General features: G+C 36.9%; 1 protein-coding gene across 2 annotated transcripts in view; it reads left to right on the forward strand.

Annotated features, from left to right (window-relative positions):
• Positions 1-25,580, forward strand: part of LOC115413189 (protein jagged-2-like) — a 124,129-nt gene that overhangs the window by 54,453 nt on the left and 44,096 nt on the right. For both annotated transcript variants that reach the window (XM_030125941.1, XM_030125942.1), the window contains exons 4-5: positions 13,844-14,098; positions 16,254-16,314. In XM_030125941.1, the coding sequence (XP_029981801.1) occupies positions 13,844-14,098; positions 16,254-16,314 (316 nt within the window). The remainder of the gene's footprint in view (positions 1-13,843; positions 14,099-16,253; positions 16,315-25,580) is intronic.

Genomic DNA, 25,580 nt, shown 5'->3' on the forward strand with positions numbered 1-25,580 from the left:
ACAGCCAAGGGACGAACATACAGCAAACAACTAACTAAAATTAATTAGTAAAAAACTTTCCCCATCAATAAACATTTACTACTTTAAATGTGACAGTGATTTATGATCCTTTTATTGTTACAATGACTGCGAACCTGTAATTTGGACTAATTGTAGATGATTATGGTTCACATTTCACAGGTCACACCTGAACCTGCAGTGAAATGGAGGAGCTGTATTTACACACTAGAATTAATTATATGGAGGCAAAAAAATGAATATAACGTGTGAGCTCTAAACGTTAAGTGGCGGTGGCTGCGGTAGGTGAAGTGATTGATTGCCAGCATGTATTATTATTAGGGGTGTATATTGGTAAACATCTGGCAGTACGATACAAATCACAATACTCGGATTAGAGCTGCACAATATATCGTTTGAGCATCGACATCGCAATGTACTTGTGCGCAATAGTCACATCGCAGGTCCTACAATGTAGGAGTCGCTGTGTGAGTCACCATGTATGTCGGCACCACAGAGCTAATATATCCTCCTGAGTATTTTTTCATATCACAGTATATATCGCAGGGTTAAAAAAAATCGCAATGTCAGTTTTTTCGAATATCGTGCAGCCCGAACTTGGATCACGATACAGTATATCACGATATATCATGATAATGTTAACAAGGCAGTTTTTTTGTTTTCTTTTTGTTTGTTTCTTTTTTAAAAATAATTATTTTCCTGGAAGAATTGAATTACACCAGAAATATTCACAAATACTAAACACATTTTTATTGGATCAGAACAGGATCTAATGCTGTATCACAAAATTTTCCTGTGTTAAACTTAAAACTTAAATTATGTTTTACAGATATTACAGTTTAGGATCCTGCCCAAATATTCATATTCTGTTAGTTCATATCTAACATTGTAACATTATTTTTGCATAATTCCAACAAAGGAACTAACATCTGCCTCTCTCAGACAGTAAAACGAGCTTTTCGGATGCTTCAAATAACCATTATTTAATAAAACACTGTTAAATAGTACTAATTAAGATATAAACAATAAAGAAAACCAAAAACCAAAAATGAACCTCCGCCATATCTGCATTTGAATAAATACCTAAAAATATCAATACAATATTTTTAAATATCGATACAGTATTGTGAAATGAAATATCGCGATATATTGCAGGACCAATATTTTCTTACACCCCTATTTACAGTATATACAACAATAAAATAAAAACATTACAGACAATAGTATAAGTCAATTTAATTCAAGGGCCACATTCAGCCCAATAATACTATCATAATAACCTATGAATAATGTCAACTCCAAACTTTTTTATAGAGTGGTGAAATGTTTACTGTAGTAACACTGTGCAAAGTATACATTTGCGGTATGTAATTTAGACTACGTTCAGAAAGCAGGTTTTAATGCACAATTCGGATTTGTTTTTTTAATAATAATAAATAAAATATTAACTAAAAACTAAAATGAACCTCTGCCATATCTGCATTTGAATAAATACCTAAAAATATCAATACAGTACTTCTAAATATCGATACAGTATTGTGAAATGAAATATCGCGATATATTGCAGAACCAATATTTTCTTACACCCCTATTCCTTTTACAGGTGTCATAAGTGAGAGCTTCTGCTTCCATTAGCCCAGTGCAGGTCCGTCACCGACTAATCTGATGAGAAACAAGTGCTGGAAAAAGGTTCCTGGGAACGTTTTGAATATGCTCAAATCATTATTAGGGGAATTTATACGCTATCTCAGCTGTTTTTGTGATGGAAACAGTATGTTGCGAATTTATAAGTGGAGGTGTTAAGGGGTTTTAACCTGCATACATGCATGAAGACGTCAGAGTATTGGGATGAAACCTAGGTGCATTAATCTGATTTCACATAATCACATAATGAAATAAAATAAATAATAAATAATAGTAATAAAAAGAATTGTGAAATGAAATATCGCGATATATTGCAGAACCGATATTTTCTTACACCCCTAATTATTATTAATTAATGTGTAATAGTACAGGAATATTAATGCAGATATAGGCTGAATCTAGGCCTGGGTGTTGTCCTCTTATGAGAAGAAGCTCCTGATTGTTCTCCCTGCATGTTTGCCCATCAGGAAATTGATAAAGTCGGTGAAAACCAGTGATTTGTGCCAGGCTCCGCAATAAAACATTCACTGGTCGGGCAGTCGTAAATCAGCATTCAAAGGGTAATTTTCAATATGATGTAATTTTGCCAAAGTCTGATTTGTCTGATCTGTATCTTGATGGATTTAACTCCACCCGAGTGGCGCCTCAAACAGGTTAAAACAAACACACACACACACAGAGAAGGAGAGAGGAGCTGTTGGTCATTTCAGCGTCTTTGATCTAATCGTATAAATATGCCTGAAATGAACAGTTAATTACAGATGTCATATAAATGGTTGTAAAAGTTCAGTTGTATGACTCTAAAACACCTGGAGGAAGATGCTCTTCAAAACAAAGAAGCACCTTAGCAACGCCGTTGTCATCACCTAATGGCTGTTTTAGCTCTTGGAGAAGTTTCAGAGTGGAGGTGTATTTTCACAGCTGCTCAGTTTCTGCTTCTGCTGCACATGGATCCATTCTACAAAAAGAAAAGAAACTACTGTATTTATATTAATTTTAAGCCCCATCTCGTAGAAATGATGGTCTTATGTTCCCAAAGAGCAGCTCCAATGAAATTTTATTATAATCACAATAATAACTGTAATGACTGCAATGAATTTTTTGTACAGAAATGTCATTTTCCCGTGAAGGATCCACTACTATCCATTAATGCAGAACTTTAACACAACTAACAGGAATTTGTATCCTGGCTCGTGATGCAAAAAAACCCCACAATTTCTTTATGGGTTATGAACAGATGATGCTTAACTTAAATGTTTGTTAACCCTTTAACCCCTGATGTGTCTGTGGTGAGCATTCTGAATGAAAAATTCATAAAAATTCAACTGTTTACTCAATAGGAAAATTTTCAAACATGACTAGACTAGACCAGTGTTTTTCAACCTTGGGGTCGGTACCCCAGATGGGGTCACTTTGAATTCAAATGGGGTCGCCTGAAATTTCTAGTAATTGATAAAAATCAGAAAAAAATTTACTAATAAAAAATATCTGGTGAGTTGAGAGAGACAATCCCAATACATAAAAGACATGAAAAACTGTGAAGCTGAAACTGAAGCACTGTGGTTCTGTTTATCTTTCAAATGTTCATTGTGGTCGGTCTCAGATGCTGCAGCTCTTTCATAATTCATAGTTTGAGTTCTTGTTTGTTCAGTATTAATTGTCAGCCTTGTAAATCCAAGCTGCACTGACTGTACATATCCTGACCAAGGAAAATAAAATTCTCACTTTGTGCAGTAATCTACACCTGGCTTTTCTACCTCCGTCTATAATAATATACATTATATAGACTAAATGTCATCTAAAATTAACATTTATTTGCAACATAGTATAGCAAACTATTACATGATCAAAAACAAATTAATGTTAGCCAAAAAAAAAAAAAAAGTTTCTGTTTTAAATGTCTGGGGTTGCCAGAAATTTGTGATGTTGAAATGGGGTCACGAGCCAAAAAAGGTTGGGAACCACTGGACTAGACCTTCTCTCTCCATAGACATCTGAGCATGCTCTGTGCACCCCCCACCACCTGTTTTGTCTTTAGTTTTTACCGAGTTTTGTCCGTGTAACTGCTTTATGGAGTTCAACCAGGTGCCAAAAAGCAGCTGGACTGATTAATAAAAAATAAAAAAGAGCCCCAAAACAAAAACTACTGGGCCAAAATTCAAATACTTGTTCAGTGTGTTCAAGTTCACAGTTCATGTTAACCCTTTAACCCCTGATGTGTCTGTGGTGAGCGTTCTGAATGTATGATTTATTTTAAATATTCACAAATATTCTACCGTTTGCTCAATTAGAAATATTTCAAAATGTGCTGATAGAATAGACCTTGTTCATTCCATAGATATCCGAGCATGCTCAGTGCACCCCCCAGCACCAGTGCAGTGGCGCTGGGGGGTGCACAGAGCAGTGACATTGACTTGCTATATAAAAATGGACGGTTTCGGCTTTTTTTTTTTGTACCGTTTTCCTTGTCATTTTTTGTTTTTTACTGTTGTTTGCAGTGCTGTAGTGATTTTCCTTTATTTTTTTTTTACTTTGTTTTTACCAAGTTTTGACCGTGTAACTGCTTTATGGAGTTCAACCAGGTGTCGAAAAGCAGCTGAACTGATTTAGGAAAAAAAGATCCCCAAAACAAAAACTACTGGGCCAAAATTCAAATCCTTGTTGTTCAGTGTGTTCCAGTTCACAGTTCATGTTCAACATCCTAAATCTCTTACTGATGTACATTCTTAGTGCCTTATTTAGTAGAAACTTGTCAAACTTTAATTCCTCTCTGTCTTTTTCTGGTATTCCACCCTGTTTTGACCCTAAAACACACAGTAAAACAAAACCACTGAAGAAAAGGAACACAAGCACATACTCACAGCAGCTTTTATGAACGACAATTCACAGCAGCACATTTACCTGGAATAATGTCTCAGGGGTTAAAGGGTTAATCCTGTTAACCACACCCAGCAGTTACTATAAACCAGGTGTTGTTGGCAGAAAATACATGAATCAAATATCCGAAGCTTTGTTCTTTTGGCGATCTGGTAAAAATATCATATGTCGATCTTTTCAGATAGAGTCATAATTTCCAACCAACCTGTAAGTTTCCCCCTTGTCTCCTCTGGTTTCTGGAGCTTTAGAAGCCGTGTGAAATGGCTTTTTGTTTTTATATCTGACTGGTTTTTTTTATATCATTTTGGACTGACATTATTATAAAACCGATACTACCTTGAAGAAGTAAGCACTAGTTCACATTTTCTTGTACACACACCTGCAGTGTCTCCAGTAACTACCAAGGCTGTGGGGGACAAATTTTCTTGCTACAGTTTTATATTGGATCAAAAATCATGCAATTCATTTGTATAAATCTGTACCGCTGCATGTGAATCCTGACCAGACTTTCAGTTCACGGACCTTTGGTCATTCTTCGTCATTATTTTCTACAGTAGCAGCAAAGCAACACAAAAAAAGCACAAACTCTGCACGTCAACATGGACTGAACTCAAACGTTTTAGTGCAGACAGATGCTAAAGAATCGCCATAAACAGACTGAAATATTTTTTTTCCAATCCATTTTTATTTATAAAGCACAAATTAAACCCATAAAGACCCAAACGGCAGTTCCGAAATGATATTTCCTCTTTTTTTAACCTTTCGTAAGGGCTTTTTTCATCACTTATCATAATATTACCCTCCATATTTTGAGTTTTTTTTTTTCAGTGAAAATCAGGTATGTTTCAGTATTTAATTTACTGATCATGTAGACGTTCATAAAAGTTCAAATTAAAGTTGAGGGCTATTATATCAAAAACAGACAAAACTGAAGAAAAAGTGAACATAAACCCAGTGTGTCCATCCACTGTCATTGATCCAATTCCATGGGTTTACTGGTGAATCAGTATTGTAGAAGATGACGGTGTTTCCATGGTAACTACGGAGCTACTGAACATCCAAATGGGTCATATCTGATGACTATGAAAAGATGACAAACTGTATTTTACACCAATTATTTACATGTATTGATAGGATTAGTGGATCAACAGATATTAAACAGTTTAGATCAGTTAGTGATATTGGTTGCCAGTGGATATTTGGGTCTTTATAGGTTAAAAAAATACAATAAAAACATAATAAGAAGATAAAATACTAAGATAAAAGCACAGTGAAATATAATAAATAAGTAAATAAATAAATAGTCTGTCCACCCCAGATGAAATATTCATGCACATAAAATCTACAACTTATGCGCCAAAGAAAAGACATGGGTTTTAAGAATAGTAAACTCATTAGCACTAAACTCAGTAGCATAGCAGTCAGTGTTAGTGACATGAATGCTGCAGATCCATGGGTTAGTGCAACGTCAGTTTGCAATGTTTTCAGTAAAATACCCCAATTACTTGATTTATCTCAATCTAACTCTGTGAGATGGTCGAGTCCTACTGTGAACTATTTACATTTACATTCATGACATGGCAATATTAATAATTTTGTTAAACAGAATGTAAAACATAATTTTTCTGTTCAGTTGCACAATACAGGATCATAATCTTGAGCAGACAAGATAGCAATATTAACAATAATTGCTTTATTTCTATAAACTGTTGTTCTCTTGCTTATATATTTCAGACCAGACCAGAAGGGAATAAAAATAGACATATCTTTCATGGTGCATGTTCTGTGGATAATGCAATTAGTCATGCATCTATGTGATTTTATTGCTTGTTTTTTTTAAATATGCATCATAATTAAATCAGCATAATGGAATTTTGCTGCTGCTAGATTTATTTAATGGACAGAAGATTAAACACTTATGATTATTATGCTGATTATCTGCTCATGTCATATTTGAAAGACTGATGCAGAGAATAATAGATAAAGCACTTTCAAACTATAGTAAAAGGCCTTCAAAGTTGAGATTTTTTTGTGCATACATTACATATTTTGTTCTTTGTGCAGTGAAATATAAGGCTGTAAAGTTTGTATTTGACAAACTGAAAACATATTTTAACCCATAAAAGACCCAGAGCTACTTTAGTGGCAGTTCCAACATATATATATATATATATATATATATATATATATATATATATATATATATATATATATATATATATATATATATATATATATTTATTTGTTTATTTGTTTCTTTTTAATTTAACTTTTCTCAAGTGATTTATCAGAATTTATTATGATATTATCCTCTACATTTTGCTGTTTTTCTGTAAAAATCTGGTACTTTCTTATATTTAATTCATTGATCATGTAGTTGTTCATAAGGGCTCAGATTAAAGTTGAGGGTAATTATATCAGAATCAGAGAAAACAGAAGAAAAAGTGACCTTTTTTTTTAGCAAAGATATCAATAACTGAATATAAACCAAGCATTTCCATCCACTGTCATTGATCCAACTCTATGGGTTTTACTGGTGAATCAATGTGTTAACTGTGAAACTTCCCCATGGTGGAATAAATAAAGTCTTATCTTATCTTATCTTATCTTATCTTATCTTATCTTATCTTATCTTATCTTATCTTATCTTAGTTTAGTTTAGTTTAGTTTAGCTTAGCCTACTTTTATCTTATTTTATCTTATCTTATCTTATCTTATCTTATCTCAGTTTGGCTTAGTTTATTTTATCTTAACTTAGTTTAGCTTATCTTATTTTATCTTATCTTATCTTATCTTATCTTATCTTTTGATGGTGTTTCCATGGTAACTACGGAGCCTCTGAACGTCCAAATGTTTCATATCTGATAACCATGAAAATCTGACAAACTGTATTTTACACCAATTATTGACATGTATTGATAGGATTAGTGGATCAGAAGTTTTGAAACAGTTTAGATCAGTAGATATTTTTGGTCACCAGTGGATGTTTGGGTCTTTTTGGGTTAATAATCTCATTCAATTAACACTCTGTATCTCTGGTCACATCACAGCTGATGTAATTTAAGTGAAAAATGAGACTGTTAATGTTTCTACAAACCACAATATAAACCAAAGTCCACAGGTGGTGTGAACACTACTGTGACAATCTTTAAAGAGGTCAAAGGTCAGAGCAGAAGCACCCTAGCCTCCTCAAATTAAAAAAAAAAAAAAAGCCATTGGAGTTTCATTCTCTTCAGAATCCGAAGTGGAGTCGCTGTGCTCAGATTTGGAGTTGTTTATATAAGCCAGTTTTTATATGGCCTTCTCTCTGCTGCTCTCCCTAGTAACAACGGCCTCTCTGAGCGTTTCCTCAGTACACACACAGCTCATGATTGGTCTATATTTTTATATCTAATTGCTGGAGATGAACAGCAGTGAGTGAGTGCCTGGGTGTTTCAGGTGGTGGGTGTGGGACTGAAATCTGTGGCAGTGTGTTAACTCGCACTGAGACTCACTAAATCAGGACACTATGAAAATGGAATATTACTCGCTTTTTCCTTTTTTTTTTTTTTTTTTTCTGGAGTAGATGTTGTAAATTCTCTGTTAATTTCACATAATGAAACAAAACAAATATTACAATCAAACAATAAACCTTTAAAAGCATTGATATCGACTCATTTAGGCTGTATACTTCCAATGTGCACTGTTCATTTGTACTGGTAGTTTTCAAGTTGCACATCTCAAATTCAGATGAACTCTTGCAAAATTGTTCCAAATATTAAGAGTCAGTGTAGTGACATGTAGTGAGGAAGTTGCAGAACTGAATATCAGAATCAGATTACTTTATTAACCCTAGGGGGAAATTGTGATTTACAGTTGCTCCATTCAAGTATAATAGAAAGTAGCAGGAAAGAAATTCACAATACAAAAAAAAGGAATTAGATTAGATTAGATTAGATTAGATTGAATTTTACTGATCCTTTGGGCAGACCCTCAGAAAGGATAGGGTAGTTATATATCTGGGGGTTTGGTCCATAATAAACGTAACTAACGCTGGCGTGAAGCAAAACTGAAACTTTACATACTCTCAACGTCCAACTCTCGGGTTCTATTCCTCTATAATTCAGTGGATCTTACACAAAATTTTCATAACTTCTAACCTGTATCCACTAGACACACAAATGCTGGGCCCCATGAATTTGTCACATTTACCCCCCCCCTTTACGGTGCTCCAGTGCATGGGGACATTTGCGAATTCTGAGACTGCCGACAGTTCAGTTCAGGTGAACGTTAGTGTCAGTAATGTAGGATATAGGTGGAAGAAAACTATCACAATCTGCCTTTTATTTCAATTGGTTGGTTGCCCCCCCCCCAGGATGAAATTCATTGAGCAGAAGTAGGGATGTAAAAACCAGAGGGGGGGTTGCAGCCGCAAAAAACATGGAAGTTCCTCATTAGAGTCAGTGTTTGTTTTGTCTTTTCCGGGGTTTTTAGTTTTGTTTTTTTTTTTTAGATGATAATAACTCTGGTACACAATATAACCATAGGACTGGATGCTATAAAACAGGGGTCTCAAACTCATTTACTTTCAGGGGCCACATTCAGCCCAATTTAATTTCAAGTGGGCTGGACCAGTAAAATAATTGCATAATAACCTATATATAATAACAACTCCACATTTTTGTATTTGCTTTAGTGCAAAAAAACCCCCCATTAAATTATGAAAATACTTACTTTAATAAACTATCCAAACAAAAAAGATGTGAATAACCTGAAAAAACTGAAATTTCTTAAGAAAAATAAATGCAATTTAACAATATTATGCCTCAACTTATCATTTCTACATGTGCATTATGGATCAGATCAACACTGTTGTTCGTCCATCAGTCTCTTGACCTCAGTTTTTGTGGGTCCTGGAGTGGCTCGTCAGCCCTATTTTTGCCCTAAAGTATTTGCCACAAAGACACTAAACACTGAGTAACAGGTAGAAAATTGTTAAAATTGTGCTTAATTTTCTTTAGACATTTCAGGTTGTTCATATTTATTCAGGTTATTCACATTTTATTGTCTCAGGATAGTTTGTAAATGTAAGTATTTTCATAATTTAATGTTATTTTTTCCACTAAAACAAAGACAAAAATTTGAATTTGTCATTATTTATAGGCATAGTGTAATATTTTTTTCACATTAAACTGAGAAGAACATATGTAGTCAATATTTTTTGTAGGTTTTTATGCTGTTATTATTTGACTGTAGATCATATTGGTCTGCATGTGGAACCTGAGCTAAAATGAGTACACTTTGCAAATTCATCCTTTGGTGAGCTGCGTTGGAACCTTTGGTGGGCCGCATTTGGCTCCCGGGTTGCATGTTTGAGACCCCAGCTATAAAACCTGCTATAAAATGGAATGAGGAAGAGGAAGTACAATATGAGCTACTGTAGAAAAATAGCAACAAGGCATAATTTTGTAGATTTGGGTCCTGAGGAGACAAACCATTTATCTTTGGAGTCTTTAAAACTGCTGTAAAACATCGATATGTGTAAATATTGCAGACATCAAGAATGACTTCTGCAGATCCAGTAAAAAGACCACTATCCAACACATAAATAGTCAACACTGCACCTTTAATTCTGCCAGCTATTCTGCACAATTCTGGCTCCACTGGCTGTAGAAATGGCCCTCCAAAGGGAAAGTGTTTTGGGGGCTCTAAATAAAGCAGTAGAGCAAAATTCCCAGAATTCTTTCCAGACTGAAGCCATCATGGCTACCGGTGCAAGGGAAGAAGCCAATAATAGTAAATATATTCATAAGTAACAATGCAAAACATGTCAAACATTTGGAATATTTTAATGTTGATACAAAGGAATATATGTGTGGAAAAATCACTTCATGTACATGACAGTTTGTGAGAACAGTGTTTTATTTCATTCAGGACCACACTGAAAGAATGTGAGCATGCTTCCTGTTGTGTTCTGGAAATTTAGCCTGACTTTTCTACATAAAAATTGACAGTATTGTATATATTGTAGTATAACATTAAAATAATATTGTAATAATTCAGTGGATGCTGTCACTTTTCTGAAGGTTCACTGTTCATTCAAAACCACAACTATAGGTATGAAGATAGGCTGGAAATGCGAAAATTGTAGAAAAGCTTATTATATTCCACAGTTTTGCATAAGTAGCTTGTTATTGGTTTGTGTTTTGCTTTAAAAGTGACTAAAATAAAATGTAAATGCCCCAACTCTGGAAGAATGGCATCAAATTGTTTACACATTTTTTGTGATGGAGCGATTCACCTTTTACAACAGACTCTAAAATAATGAATTTGAAAAAATATTGGAGAAATGGAGGACATATATCCCAATAAGACGACTGGGCTTTGTGTAAATTTAAAAAAAAAATCTATATATTCTCTTTTCTTTAGGAAACTGTATTTCCCTGTGTCTTGTTATTGTAATATATCTGATTATGTTTACCCCTCTTTAAATGTTCTTGTTCATTTTTTTTTTCTGTACAAAACATTCGTGAAAAAATAAAATTCTAAAAAAAAAAAAAAAAATAGATGAAACGAGTAAACACTTGCATGAAGTGTAATATAAAATGTAAAATAAAAGTTAAAAGAAAAAAGCTACATAAATAAAAGCAAAAGTTTGTTCAAGAGTAAAAAAAATAAATAAATAAATAAATAAAAGTGACTAAAACAAGTCACTACAACTATGAAAATTGTTTAGGTTTAATCATTACACCTCTACGCCCCTAAAATGTTAAAAATTTTGGTGGATTCGACTCAAAATGTACTTACTATGTCAAGTTTTTCCGTATTTGTGTTGCTGTGAGAGGATGGTGGTAATCCCGGCTGTGCTGCTACGGTCCAGTGTTATATTTAAGTGTTAATATAAACTGGAGGACAACACACTTGAGGCGCTGAAGATGAGTTCTTCCTTCCTGTTCCGTCTCATCCGGGTCGTCCTCAGCTTTGGAGGCCGCAGCAGCAGCAAAGCCTGCTGGGTCACGGTGCTTCAGTTCCTTGAGAACAAGCTAAAGGGCCTTTCCGATGTCGCCCTTCCTCGTCTGTTCCCGTCTCTTATTATTTCCGGCTTGGCTCCGATGGAGTCGGGTCTGGATATCCTGATGGGGAGGGGGGGCAGAAAAGCATTTCACCGAGCAGGAAAACTGAAAAAGCATTTTGGTTATCAACCTCACGCAGACCTCGCTCCTGCAGCCTCAGTTTGTGCTTCCTTCATTTTCCTATTGTTTCCTTTTTTTTTTCCTTTTCTTTTTTCTTCTTCCATAGTTTTGGTGAAGTTTGACCCAAGGATACGCCTTCCCTCTGATCTGTGTTAACATCAGGACTGTTAAATCTGCCTAAACAGAGGGTTGGTGGGTCAAACCCCAAACTGGAATCAGACGGACTCCATGGAATGTCATTCGGAAGTGAAATGACCTAAATACCAAACAGTGTCATGTTTTTAGTTGCTCTTTACATTTAGGATCTTTTTCATTGTAATATGATGTTATTGTCGTTGTCATTACTCTGTTGTTGTTTTTGGTTTGTTTATTTGTTTGATTTTCCCTTTGTTTACGTGTTGTTGTGATCGGTTTTTTGTCCACACTAGTCGCTTTTCCATTGACCCTCAAATTGCGTAAAAATAACTTGCGCATAAAAATGTACCTAATGGAAAAACAATAATATCGCCAAAAGTCTCATTTTTCAATTAAAAGTTTTTACGCAGGCAAGAGGTGGTTTTTCGGGCATAGCGCAAATGGTATATCACACAAAACTGCAAGGGAAAGACCTTTTTTCGCAACTAGAGTCAGGTGAATTAAAAAAACGGATGTTGACAGACGTTACAACAAGCGAAGAAGAAACATGTCACGGTATGTGTGGACGCACCAGGAAACCCAATCATTTTTTAATTTGGTACAAAATAGAGGGGTAATATATAATTATAATTAATATATCTGTAAATCAACACCATATTTACATTCGTCGCCATGTTTATGGAATGACTTCTCGTGTCATCTCGCAATAATGAATAAACAAATCATCGCATTTGTGATTTAATGGAAAAACCGACATTACGCACTTCTGTTTTTTCGACATTTAGTAAATATCGGTAAAGTTTTGCGCAGATGTCCAATGGAACAGCGACTGTCTTGTTTACTATCACTAATAAAAAAAAATAATAAAATGTCTATTCCACTGTGAATGTAGCTCTGACTAAATAAAGACCTGATCAATGGCAAAAAAAAAACAAAAAACAACTAAATAGTGTCATGTTAATAAGTTTCAAGTGGACCGGCATTAAATCTACTGATCATTTTTCTTAAAAGATTTCCCTTTTCTTAGATTCTAAAACCCAACAATAATTATATAGGACAACAAAGAAGCAAATGTTATCGATCAAAAAGGAAACGATTAGAAAAATGGCTTTAAATCACTTAATCGATTAATTTTGTTATGTTATATTTTAACTGTGTATAATTTGCTGCTTTTGTGTATTTATAGTAGTGAGAATTTGGGACTTTTGGTAACACTTTGACACCACTGTTATGAATGAAATCTGAAATAAGTAAATATAGTAGTAGATATACAGTTGCAGAAAAAATTATTAGACCACCCCTTGTTTTCTTCAATTTCTTGTTCATTTTAATGCCTGGTACAACTAAAGGCACATTTGTTTGGACAAATATAATGATAACAACAAAAATAGCTCATAGTAGTTAAATTTCTGAGCTGATATCTATCCATTTTCCATGTTTTCTTGATAATAACCAAAATCACTTCAGTTCTTACATCAATATCTATGGCATTGTACTGACAAAAACAGTGCTTTTAGGCATTCCATGTTTTCTTTTCTGTCAGTTTTAGTCACATCATACACACAGGAGTTAGTACTTGATTGCATAACCATTGTCTTTGATGACTTTTGATGGTGTAATCATTTTTTTCTGCGACTGTAGGGGTGTAACAACTCTCCAAATCCATTGTTAAACTAAAGGAAGATCAGATAAATGAATAACTAAATACATGAAGTAGTAAACAAATGAATGACTAAACATACTGGTGTACAGACAACTGTCTTGTATCGATCTATGTGTGTATTTAACATGCCGACTGGTGCTCAGGTGCTTTTATTGACTGGTTTTCCATGCTTTTTTTTATGTGTGAAACAGAAGGTAGAACTTTCTCTGTAGGCTGTGAATGCTTAGCGATTACACTCCCGGGCCACAGTAACATTGGAAGTAAAACAGTGAAATCAACACAAATTCCCTACTGTTTCTGACTTTGTTTCTGTATTGATTTGTTTGTCCTCCAGATGAAGAGCTGCTGATCGAGCGCAGCATCCACAAAGGGATGATAAACCCCGGTGAGGAGAAGCAGACGGTGGAGTATAAAAGCTTAATCGCCAGCTTCGAGTACACCATTCGCGTCCGCTGTGACGAGCATTACTACGGCACCAAGTGCAACAAGGTCTGCCGGCCCCGAGACGACTACTTCGGTCACTATGTGTGCGACCAGTTTGGAAACCGAGGCTGCATGGAAGGTTGGACCGGACATGACTGCAAGACAGGTGAGAAAGTATACATATGAACAGAACACATGATTTATATGACCGCTTGTCTGTTTGTCTGTTTGTTTGTCTGTCTGTTAGCAAGCTAACACAAAAAGTTATGGATGGATTTTGATGAAATTTTCAGAAAATGTTGATACTGGTACAAGGAAAAATTGATTCAATTTTGGTGGTGATGGGATTTTTAGTTTGTTTGTCTGTCTATTAGCAAGATAACTGAAAAAGTTATGAAAGGATTTTGATGAAATTTTCAGGAAATATTGATACTGGCACAAGGAACAAATGATTACATTTTGCTGGTGATCGGGGGGGCTGATCTGCCTTGGCGGAGATCTGCACTCTCCAAGTGCTTTTCTAGTTTTAATAATCAGATCTGATATGTTTACATGCACATCAGAAACGCAATAATTGAAAAACTGTAGTTTAGACATTTCAGTCCATTGTGGGATTTCTGTCAGAGTATGTACATAAGTACTGATCTTTTTTTTTTTTTTTTTTTTTTTTTTACACATGCTCAGATGTAAAAGAACGAAATAAATCAGATTAACCCAAGTATACAACAAGTATATTACAGGGTTCCCACGGGGTCTTAAAAGTCTTGAATTTACAAATCTGCATTTAATATCTCAAAAAAGTCTTTAAAAGGATTAAATTTGATGTCGTAGTTCTTAAATTATTGCAATATATTGCAGAACTGATATTTTCTTACATCCCTATTCCTTTTACATGTGTCGTAAGTGAGAGCTTCTGCTTCCATTAGCCCGGTGTAGGTCCGTCACCAACTGATCTGACAAGAAACAAGTGCTTGAAAAAGGTTCCTGGAAACCTGTTGAATATTCCCAAATCATTATCAGGGGAATATATATGTTATCTCAGTTGTTTCTGTGATGGAAACAGTATGTTGCAAATGTCTAAGTGGAGGTGTTAAGGGGTTTTAACCTGCATACATGCATGAAGACATCAGAGAACTGAGATGAAATCTAGGTGCATTAATCTGATTTCACATAATCAGATTACTGCTGTTATTAGTAGGGGTGTAAGAAAATATCGGTTGTGCAATATATCGCATATCATCATATCAATATTTTTAGGCATTTATTCGAATGCAGATATTGTGGAGGTTCATTTTGGTTTTCCATTTTTCTTTTTGTTTATATCTCATTTATTATTATTTAACAGTCTTTTATTAAATAATGTTAGTTCCTTTGTTGGGATTGCACAAAATAATGTTATGATGTTAGTTATGAACTAAAAGAATATGAACATTTGAGTAGGATCTTAAACTGTAATGTCTATAAAATATGATTTAAGTTTTAACACAGGAAAATTTTGTGATATAGCATTAGATCCTGTTCTGATTAAATAAAAATGTGTTTAGTATTTGTGCATATTTCTGGTGTAATTCAATTTTTCCAGGAAAATAATCTTTTAAAAAGGGAAACAAAACCAATAATAAATGGCCTTTTTAACAGTATCATGATATATCGTGATATATTGTATCATGATCCTAGTATTGTGATTTGAATCGTATCGCCAGATTTTTGTCAATACACACCCCTAGTTATTAAATTATGCTGTTGACATGATCCCTTGAAAAATCTGATAACTCACAATCAGATATTGATCAGAATATGATGGTGCATGTAAATGGGATGTTTATAAGGGGTTTGTTTTTAGTTTTTACTCATTTTTACTAAGAAAAAATAACCAATGGATTTATACTGATAACTGACAACAACAATAACAACGCATATAAATAAATATAAATATTAATATATCTAAAAATATCTCTAAATATCCAGGTTTTTTTTTACTGGCAACCTAACATTAGGCCCTAAACAAACACTACACACAAAAACCGTCTGTTATCACATGGACGCAGCTTTCTCAACTCACTGCCCGTTTCGGAAAAGAAGTTCACAAAGTTCATGTCAAGTGTGACTTTGCAAGAATGCGAAGAATGTTTGGAAACTCTCGTCACTGCTGCCGATACCTTCAACTTTGCCTCAGTGACTTGGTCATCCATTGTGAGCAGAGCAGATTTCTTGCCGTTCACAAACAAAAAAAAAACACAGGAAATGAGAGTTTAATGCTTTAATGAAAATTCCCAGAATTGAAGGAACTGATGCATCTTACTTTTTTCCTTTCCCAAAAGCGATCTGCAAGCAGGGATGTAGCCTCCTGCATGGGAACTGCGACGTGCCAGGGGAATGCAAGTGAGTACCCCACACACACACACACACACACACACACACACACCATCACCCCCTACATTAACCCACGCTTTGTCTTTTTTGTCTCTTGTTTGTTGGCCTTAAAGTGCAGCTGTCACATGATAAAATATGAGCTTGTTTGGATGGAAAGCTACTGTAAGTTAATGAGGATAACAGTGGTGACACAACAGTGATGGAGGGTGGTGAATGGGTGTGTGGGTGTGTGTGTGTGTGTGTGTGTGTGTGGGGGGGGTTGTTGATAACATACCAAGCAGCTTCAACCCCCACACACACACACACACACACACACACACACACACACACACACACACTACATACTCGAACCCTGCTCTGTGAAGCTTGCCCCCCGTCCCTCAGTTCCACTCTGATCCTGAAGCCATTGTTCTGCTTCCTGCTCCTGAAAAAGAGAGAGGCCTGTTCTTTAGCAGCATGTTTCCTCCCTCGTCACCCCCCCACACACACACACACACATATATACACAAACATACACACTCCCCCCCTCCCCACCCACTAGTGTCTGCAGCCCACATCATCTCGTCCTATTCTCAGCCTTGTTATGGCTGCCACTGGCTTGTTGGGAAGTGTGATGGGAGGTCAGTCCACCAGTATAGTTAACAGAAAATATTTAGTCTTGACATTGTCATGATCTGGTCTAACCCTCATTCATACTGGGTGGTCCAATAAGAGCAGCAACAATAGTATAGACTCAGCTAATAGATAATGATAAAACAGGCTGAAACATTGGAAAACTAGAAGCACTCGGAGAGCGCAGACCTCCACCAAGGCTGATCAGTGGCCCCCCCCGTGGGCCCCCCCACCCCCAATCACCACCAAAATTTAATCATTTCTTCCTTATCCCATTTCCAACAAACCCTGAAAATTTCATCAAAATCTGTCCATAACTTTTTGAGTTATGTTGCACACTAACAGACAGACAAACAAACAAACAAACCCTGGCAAAAACATAACCTCCTTGGCGGAGGTAATCACATCACATCAACTGAACCCGATGTCTGTGTCGTGTACTGATTACAGATCCTGAGTATGTGAGATGTTTAATTGAGTTAACCCTTCAGGGGCTCATTTCAGTTCACTACAACCCTATTTCCACCCACTTTTTGCTTGCTCCAACTGGTCATAGTGCTGGTTTAGAGTCGGTTCAACTTGCAGAAAGCCTCAGATCAGCTGAAACACTCAGACCCACCTGTTCTCAGGCTGTATTTGAATCGAGTTTTTATTCATCAGTTCAGATCTGCACTGTTTCTTTTAAGCTTAAAGTTTTTATCTGTTTTATCTGCTTATCTGGGTTTTGTTTTGTTTTGTTTTTTCTTATGCCTATACTTTTTATTGCTTCCCTGCTGTAATGCTTTTATGTTTTATGTAAAGCACTTTGAATTGTCTTATACATGAAATGTGCTATATAAATAAACCTGCCTCACCTTGCCTTGCCTTGCGGTAACCAGCTTGCTTGTCCATGGTCTGCAGAACCACTTCTTTACTAGAGATCCAAAGTTAAAAAAAATGTGAACAACAGTCAAGGGCGAGAGACAAATTATTCCCCAAAAGGTCATTTATGAGTAGAGAAATTCAGAGTTTTGCATCTTTAACAGTAATGTCTAGTTTTATATGAAATGGCTGAATGGACTGCATCCTTCCAATCTACATGATATACGTCACCAACACCAGAATGCCAAGTGTTTGAGCTGCACAATATATTGTTTTAGCATCGCCATCACAATGTACACGTGCACAATCGTCACATCGCAGGTCCTGCAGTGTAGGAGCCAAATAAACTCGACATGTTCTTATCTAGACCACGCCCCTGCATATGGAGTGAGTCCCTGGTAACAACATAGTAATGCCTTATTTTTTGGAGTTTGAACTAGAGCCCGACCGATTAATCGGCCGGCCGATTAATCGGGCCGATTATAGCGTATCACCAGTTAATCAGCATCGGCCAATATGTAGCCGATGTTGCCGATATATTAACTTTTTTGCTGCATGGAGATTCTGTCGCTCGCTGCTCCTGTGTGTGTGTGCTGCCCAGAGAATAAGAGGAACTTTAAAGTGAGTTAGTTTCACTTTCACTCCTGCTCGGACAATGACGCTATCACCCCCACACACACAATCACATAATCACGGAGCTAAACCCCCCCCCCCCCCCCCCGCATGCTCGCACGCTCTGACAGGGATGGGCTGCTTATCCCCCCACCGCTCCGACCCCCCAACCCCAGCGAAAATCACAGACCGCTACCATGCTCTCTGACGAGGATGGACCGCTAACCCCCCCTCCTCGTCTTATGAAGTATTCCCCCACACACACACACACCCATGTCCGTGCACCTCCTGTCTACCTCACAGTTTCATTCTGCCAGCAGGCCTGGGTGTTAATAGTGTAGGGGAGACTGGGGACAGTTGTAACACAGGTCAGTTGCTCCAATCAGGAACAATTTAGGACTCACCTAATTCACTCTGCACATGCTCAGTTTAGTCCTTAGTCCACATAAGAAGTTGTAGTGCTGTGAGGCCGACACATCAAAATTTGTGAGTGAAAACGTAATTGTGTGGTAAGTAATATTTTTTGCTGTAATTATTTTTGTGATTACATAGTTTGCATTTGAAAGTTGTGTAAATTATATTTGTGAGATAAACAAAGATGTATGCAACTGTTTATCCACCTGTCCACAATTATCTAATATAAAATTATTATATCCTGTGTAGATCAGTGTTCTTATTTCATATATCGGCCAATATATCGGTTGTCGGCCAATATCGGATATCGGCCGATATATTGGATATCGGCTTTTTTTAGCCCCCAGTTTCGGTATCAGCATCAGCCCCAAAAATCCCATATCGGTCGCGCTTTAGTTCAAACAGACTGGTGGTGTGTTCATGTTCTGAAGTGAAGGTATCCCTCTACTGTGGAAATAAGTTCTGGTTTAAAAGATACATTTAGAGCTAAATGATAAAAACTGCACCTTAGAAATGCAAATGTAGTGAATTTCAGGTGATAATTTGACCGACTTTTAAATTAGGAAGCTTCTGGTAAATATTACAAAAGCTCAAATATGGCTTCAAGTTTTGGGAAATGACGAACAGAAGGTGCGAGAAGACTGGAGTTCTTTGGCTTATGTCATTAGTTTTGGTATTTTGGAGGAGGTGGACAGGCTGTAGAAGTGTTGGCTTTCCTGAACACACAGGGAGGACGGCACAGTTCTGCACAGAGCTGTAAAATAACAGCACACTCCACTACAAGCAATTTACAAAAAGGCTGAGCAGGCGTTTACAGTAGCAGCTATGTGAACAGGAGAGGAGGCGTTTAGAAGTGATTACATGTGGACGTAGAGTTTCGAAGAAGCCCGAGTACATACACAAACAGAGTGCGTGAGGAGAGGAAGGGTTTGCTATCGAAACAGGTTTGATTTAGTTGAGTTCTCATAAAAAAAATGAAGCTGTCATTTCATATTGGAAAAGGCCGGAGGATTGGAAGGGAGAGAAACACCCTGGAATGTGCCTCAACATGTGATTTGAAGCGTCATCTCAATCAGGAGTGTACAGTCACACACACTAACACACGCTACCATAGTCAAAAGAGAGAGGGTGGGAAACAAGAAGACACTGAAAATATAGGACTTTATCATTTAGTTACGAAACACTGGTGAAAACTAATCATTGCTGAATCTGTTTCTTCATGGATAGAAAGGGTTGAATTGAAGTTTGGACAAAATTTGGACTAAAATCATCCCATAAATAATAATAATAATAATAATAATAATAATAATAATAATAATAATGGATTAGATTTTGGATAATGGATTACAACAGAATATATCTTTACTGTCACTGTACATTGTACGACTAAATTAAAAAGTGCGAACCTAAAGGGTACAATCATCTGACATTAAAAAAAAAAAAAAAAAACCACATACACAATCACACTTGCATAATAAATAGCTTAAAAAAGTAAAAAACACACAGACACAATCACATGATAGATAATGGATTGGAATAATAATAATGGATTAGATTTCTATAGCGCTTTTCAAGGCACCCAAAGTGCTTTACATTATTGATTCTATTCATTATTCATTCACCCTCACATTCACACTCTGGTGGTGGAAAACTACATTCATATCTGGGGCTAGACTGAAAGAAGCGTGACTGCCAATTCACGCCAAATGACCACTCTGACCACTACCAAACATTCACATTCTTTCATACACCAGTATGAGTGACACTGGAGGCAAAGGTGGGTGAAGTGTCTTACCCTAGGACACAACGGCACATGACTAGAATGTGACCGCCATCCCTTCAGTTATTGGATGACCTGCTCTACCTCCTGAGCCATGGCCGCCCCTAACATTCACATAATAAATAAAGACACAAACATCCACCTTTAACCAGAACCTCTACTTATGTAACTGTTTATTACTGTCGATCCACTAATCCTTTCAATACATGTAAATAATTGGTGTAAAATACAGTTATTCATCTTTTCATGGTCATCAGATATGACCCATTTGGACATTCAGAGGCTCCATAGTGAACATGGAAACACCGTCATCTTCTACAACATTCATTCACCAGTAAAACCCATGAAGTTGGATCAGTGACAGAGGATGGAAACAGTGGGCATATGTTCAGTTAATGGGAGATTTGACTGAAAAAGTCACTTTTTCTTCCATTTTCTCTGTTTCTGATATAATAACCCTCAACGTTAATCTGAGTTTTTATGAACATCTACATGATCAGTGAATTAATTTTAGGAAATTACAGGATTTTCACTAAAAAATGCAAAATACAGAAGATAATAGTAGCATAAATGGTGATAAATCATTTAAGAAAGGTTAAAAATGGAGGGAAAAATTCATATGGGAACTGCTATAAAAGTAGGACTGGGTCTTTATGGGTTAAAGTCTTGGATTGATGTGTCTGTTTTCACATTCTGATATTAGTTTCCCAGAGCAGTTTTTCCAGTGTATTGTCTCCAGTATCTCACACAAAACCCTCATTTAAATATGGCGGTCTCCAAGACTTTGCACCTGTTGACATTTGCACAAGCAACCTTAGTAAATCACCCGCAAACCGCAGTTCAACCCCACACGCAAAATTCTAGATTGCACACGCAAGTTAATACACACAAATTGGGACCTCAGTAGATTCCGGCCCTTAGTCTTCAGTTGAACTTTGGACATAAAGGTATCAGCGTCCCATTGGGAAAACAGAAAAACTACCTGTAAATACTTCCGAATCATCAGCCGAGTCCAGTTAAGATTAAACTAGACATAAACAGAAACATAGACAGGTTTTATTCGTCATTCAGATTTTACAGTGTACATCAATACGAGATTTTGATGCAGTGGCTCAGAGGGCAGCAGGTATAAATAAAACAAGTATATACAAAAATAAATAAATATGCATATTAAAGCTATGTATCAGGTAATAAAAGTCACTTTTAAAGTAATAGGATTTATTGCACAGTAAACTGCAAAAGAGATCTTAATTGCTCTCATAACGGTCTTTAAAAAGTCCCCAAAAGTCTTAAATTTAGCAGTTGAAACCTTCAGAATGTGAATGCACATTGTTTGATTTGTGTGTATAAACTGGTATGTGTCTGAGCAAATGAAATAAATAAAATATGGGGAAATGTGAGGAGAAACATATCACAAAAAACAGGCTAAAACAGTAACAAGAGAGAAACAAAGTGGGAAAACCAGTGAGAGACGAGGAGACTCTGAAGGGTTAAAGACAGAGAAAAGCACAGAGTGAAAGAAAGAAAGAAGGAGAGAGAGAAACAGGAAAAAAGCGTCTGAGCCTGGCAGAGGAAAACTAAAAATGTGTGTTTGGGATCTTGTTTCTTACACACAGCGCATTCACAACCTACGCTCCCTCATGTGACACTACTAAACATGTAGCTAGGCAACAGCGGGCTAAGTCCGTCCGCTGGATTTGGGCGCGAGTCTGGCCTGTAAATAATTGAGCAGTCCCCCTTCACACACACACACACACACACACACACACATACACATACACACACATACCCCGACCCACTGTCCTGTCCCGTCCTCTGGGTGTGGTTTGTCTGAGGGGCAGCAGAAAGGCGGGGGTTGCGGTGGGATATTTTGGGCTCTGGCTGGCCCCCGCGGCCCCTTCCATTGATGGGACGGCAGCAGCGGAGCAGCAGGGCTTGTGGGTAATGCCACCCTTGGCCTGCGGCTACCCAAACCATTTCCCTGCTCTCCCACACTGCAGCCAGACAGACTGTCCACGCTGCCACCGCCGCTGCAGGGCTGACACTATGCAGGGCACCGCCGCCGCCGACCGCAGCGCTGGACAGCACCACACACTGCAGTAAACAATACACAACGCTGTCACACACACACGACTTACCCGGCGAGATCAGATTAAAGCTGTTGCGTGCTGTTCAAGGCGTTTCATCTTACAAATTGTGCATGACACAAAACTTGTGCATGTTTTTACAAAACTATGTTGGAGCTGCATTTTTACATCTTTCATCACTATGCACTCCACCCATATAAACATGGCGTGATTACAATTTGTGTCTTAACACTGCACGATCATAAACATTAAACGCACTATTTCCTTTCCTTTTATCTGTTTAAGCCCTCTGTAAAAGTGTCAGTGCCGCCAAATTACCGAAAACTGGACTTGGACTCACAGCTGCTGAACAACTTAAAGCTGGCCCAAGGAAAACCCCGCATCCTGTCAACACGCAAAAAAAAATGACTTCAAAGATAGAACAAGCATGAAACAGGGTGCAGCAAATACTTTATGCATCATGCAAATAAAAGGAAAACCCTGGGGGGGGGGGGGCTTTTCCAGGAGTTGGTTTATGGAGTGGGTTGGGGGCTCTGAGGTCTGGCCAGAACATTATGATCCACGATGTGAAGAATAGATTTTGTCACATCTTGTCAATTGTAGGTTAATCACAACATAGTGTAAGTATGGCTAAGTTTCTGGGGAGCTTAGGTGGTTTGATGGTTTTTTGTTGTTTACTGAAAGCTTAGCATTTTTGCATAATTTTGGACCAGTGTTACTGCAATATTTAGACAATACCTAAAAGAAACACTGATGAAGTAAACACTACATGCACATTTTCCTAACGATACAAAGTGGTCGACTGTAGACATCTGCAGTCACCAGCAGGGTTTAAAGAAAACTCTGAAGGTTTGCAGTTTTCACTCCATCATCTGAGCTTTTTCCTGGTCAAAATACATGTTGAACTGTCATTTTAGTACCTATTGACTATTATCTTTACTCCAGTGCCAGAAACACACGACACCAACTTCTCCAGGTTAAATATATACATCAAACTGTTGTTCAGTGTCAGCTTTAGGATGTTTTAGTTTTATTTGCAGGTGTGAAACCTCCCCTTCTCTACAGATCGGTCACTGAAAAGAGGTCGTCTGCATTATAACTGAATTGAATCAGTGCAAAAAAAACTTTTTGGACCAGTTCCAGAAAGTTACAAAAGGTTGTCATCGTAAAAAAAATAAACAATGAAAAAAAAAAAAAACTGAAAGATGAAAAAACAGCGTAATAATCATAGATGCCTGTCTATAAAGTCAGATGCAGCACATGTAGATGACAAAGGCAGGATGTTTTATTTGGTTCCCAAAAGCGTATTTTGCTAAAGGAAAACTAACAAGACTAAATGTATACAGTTGGACAAAAAAAAAAAAAACATGAACCCTAGTTTGAGCCTTGGTACAGGTGAGGAAACACCTTTTAGTGCTAAAACTAAAGTACTAAAACAGACTTAAAGACACTCGCTGTACTGGCAGCATGAATGGAGAGAATAGAATAGAATAGAATAGAATAGAATAGAATAGAATAGAATAGAATAGAATAGAATAGAATAGAATAGAAATGGTACAACACCCCCTGTAAAATAAATAAACTGGTGTTCATCTCATGTGAAATATGCATTATATTAGTCAAATAAATCTCAAATATACATTTTTATTACTATCAAACACAGTTAGAACAGCAGCAGTTGTACAATATATCGTCACTGTCAGGCAGAAACCTCTTATTCCCAAAATGGTTATTTTTCAAGAAACTGGAAAAACAATGGATATTCTAAATAACGTGAAGACTGTCCAATAGAATCATTTTATGACCAAAAAAAAAGACCAAAAATGTACTTCGGAGGTTTCCACCTGACGGCAACGATATACTAGACAAATATCATATGATAATTAAAAGAAATATAGATAAATAAGTCGTGCAAAAATATCAAATAATGTGTGATTCCTTCTTAAAACAAATGTAGATTGTCAGTGATGTAAGACCATTTCTAGGTCTTATTTTGTTGGCATGAAAACAAATAATTAGTCCAAACTGTCCTCTGTTGTTTGACACTCAAGTATTTAGTGCCCGCTACCCAAAAAGGATAGAGGTTTAGTACTACGGTTACCCCCCCCCTCCCCAGCCTGTGTACTACTGCACATTACTGTTCATTGCAGGAGAAGAACTGTTTGGTCGGCATCCCTTTTAAAGTGTTTGTGAGCCAGAGTGGGGGAAGGGTGTGGAAGAAGAGGGGGGTGGGGTGGGGTGGGGGGTTGTTCCCTAAAATAGCACCGGCGGAGAAATGACAGGACAGGTGGGGCAAGGTTACCGCTGGCCTTGGAATAACAGAGTGCTGCCATAAACCAACAGATTAGCTAACCCTTCACTGGCCTCCCCTTCGAGACGACGAAGCCTCGTTCCACAAACCCGACGCTCATTCCAAGTCTGACCTCGACCGAGCTCACGAACAGGAAGAGCTCTGAGGGGAGACACAACACATGACACACACAAAGACACACAATGGCAACAACAGCATCAAGTCTCATTCCACTGTAAGAAAGTCTTCAAAGATACAGTTTTTATCACCTGTGATGCATTCACAGTAACACTGATAATTAATGGGTTCATAAAGTCACTTAATAAGCAATGATGTAAGAATTATAGGCTCCACCTTCTCTAATGTGACAGTTTGATGGTCAAATAAGTGACTTTGAGTGTCATTTAACATATTTATTGACACTTTTAGATGACAGAATGAATGATTGAATGAAAATTACGGACAAATTCTGACTTTAATGAGCAAAAATCATCAGCTCAATCAGTAGCTTTATTTATTCTGCACCAGTGTAGTGACTTTACAAGCAAATGACTTAATGGAAATAAACCATAATATAATAACAATTACACAGAGTAAAGAGAGTTGCTGTGATCAACAG

Source organism: Sphaeramia orbicularis, chromosome 22 (assembly GCF_902148855.1).
Source record: "Sphaeramia orbicularis chromosome 22, fSphaOr1.1, whole genome shotgun sequence".
NCBI classification, from domain to species: domain Eukaryota; kingdom Metazoa; phylum Chordata; class Actinopteri; order Kurtiformes; family Apogonidae; genus Sphaeramia; species Sphaeramia orbicularis.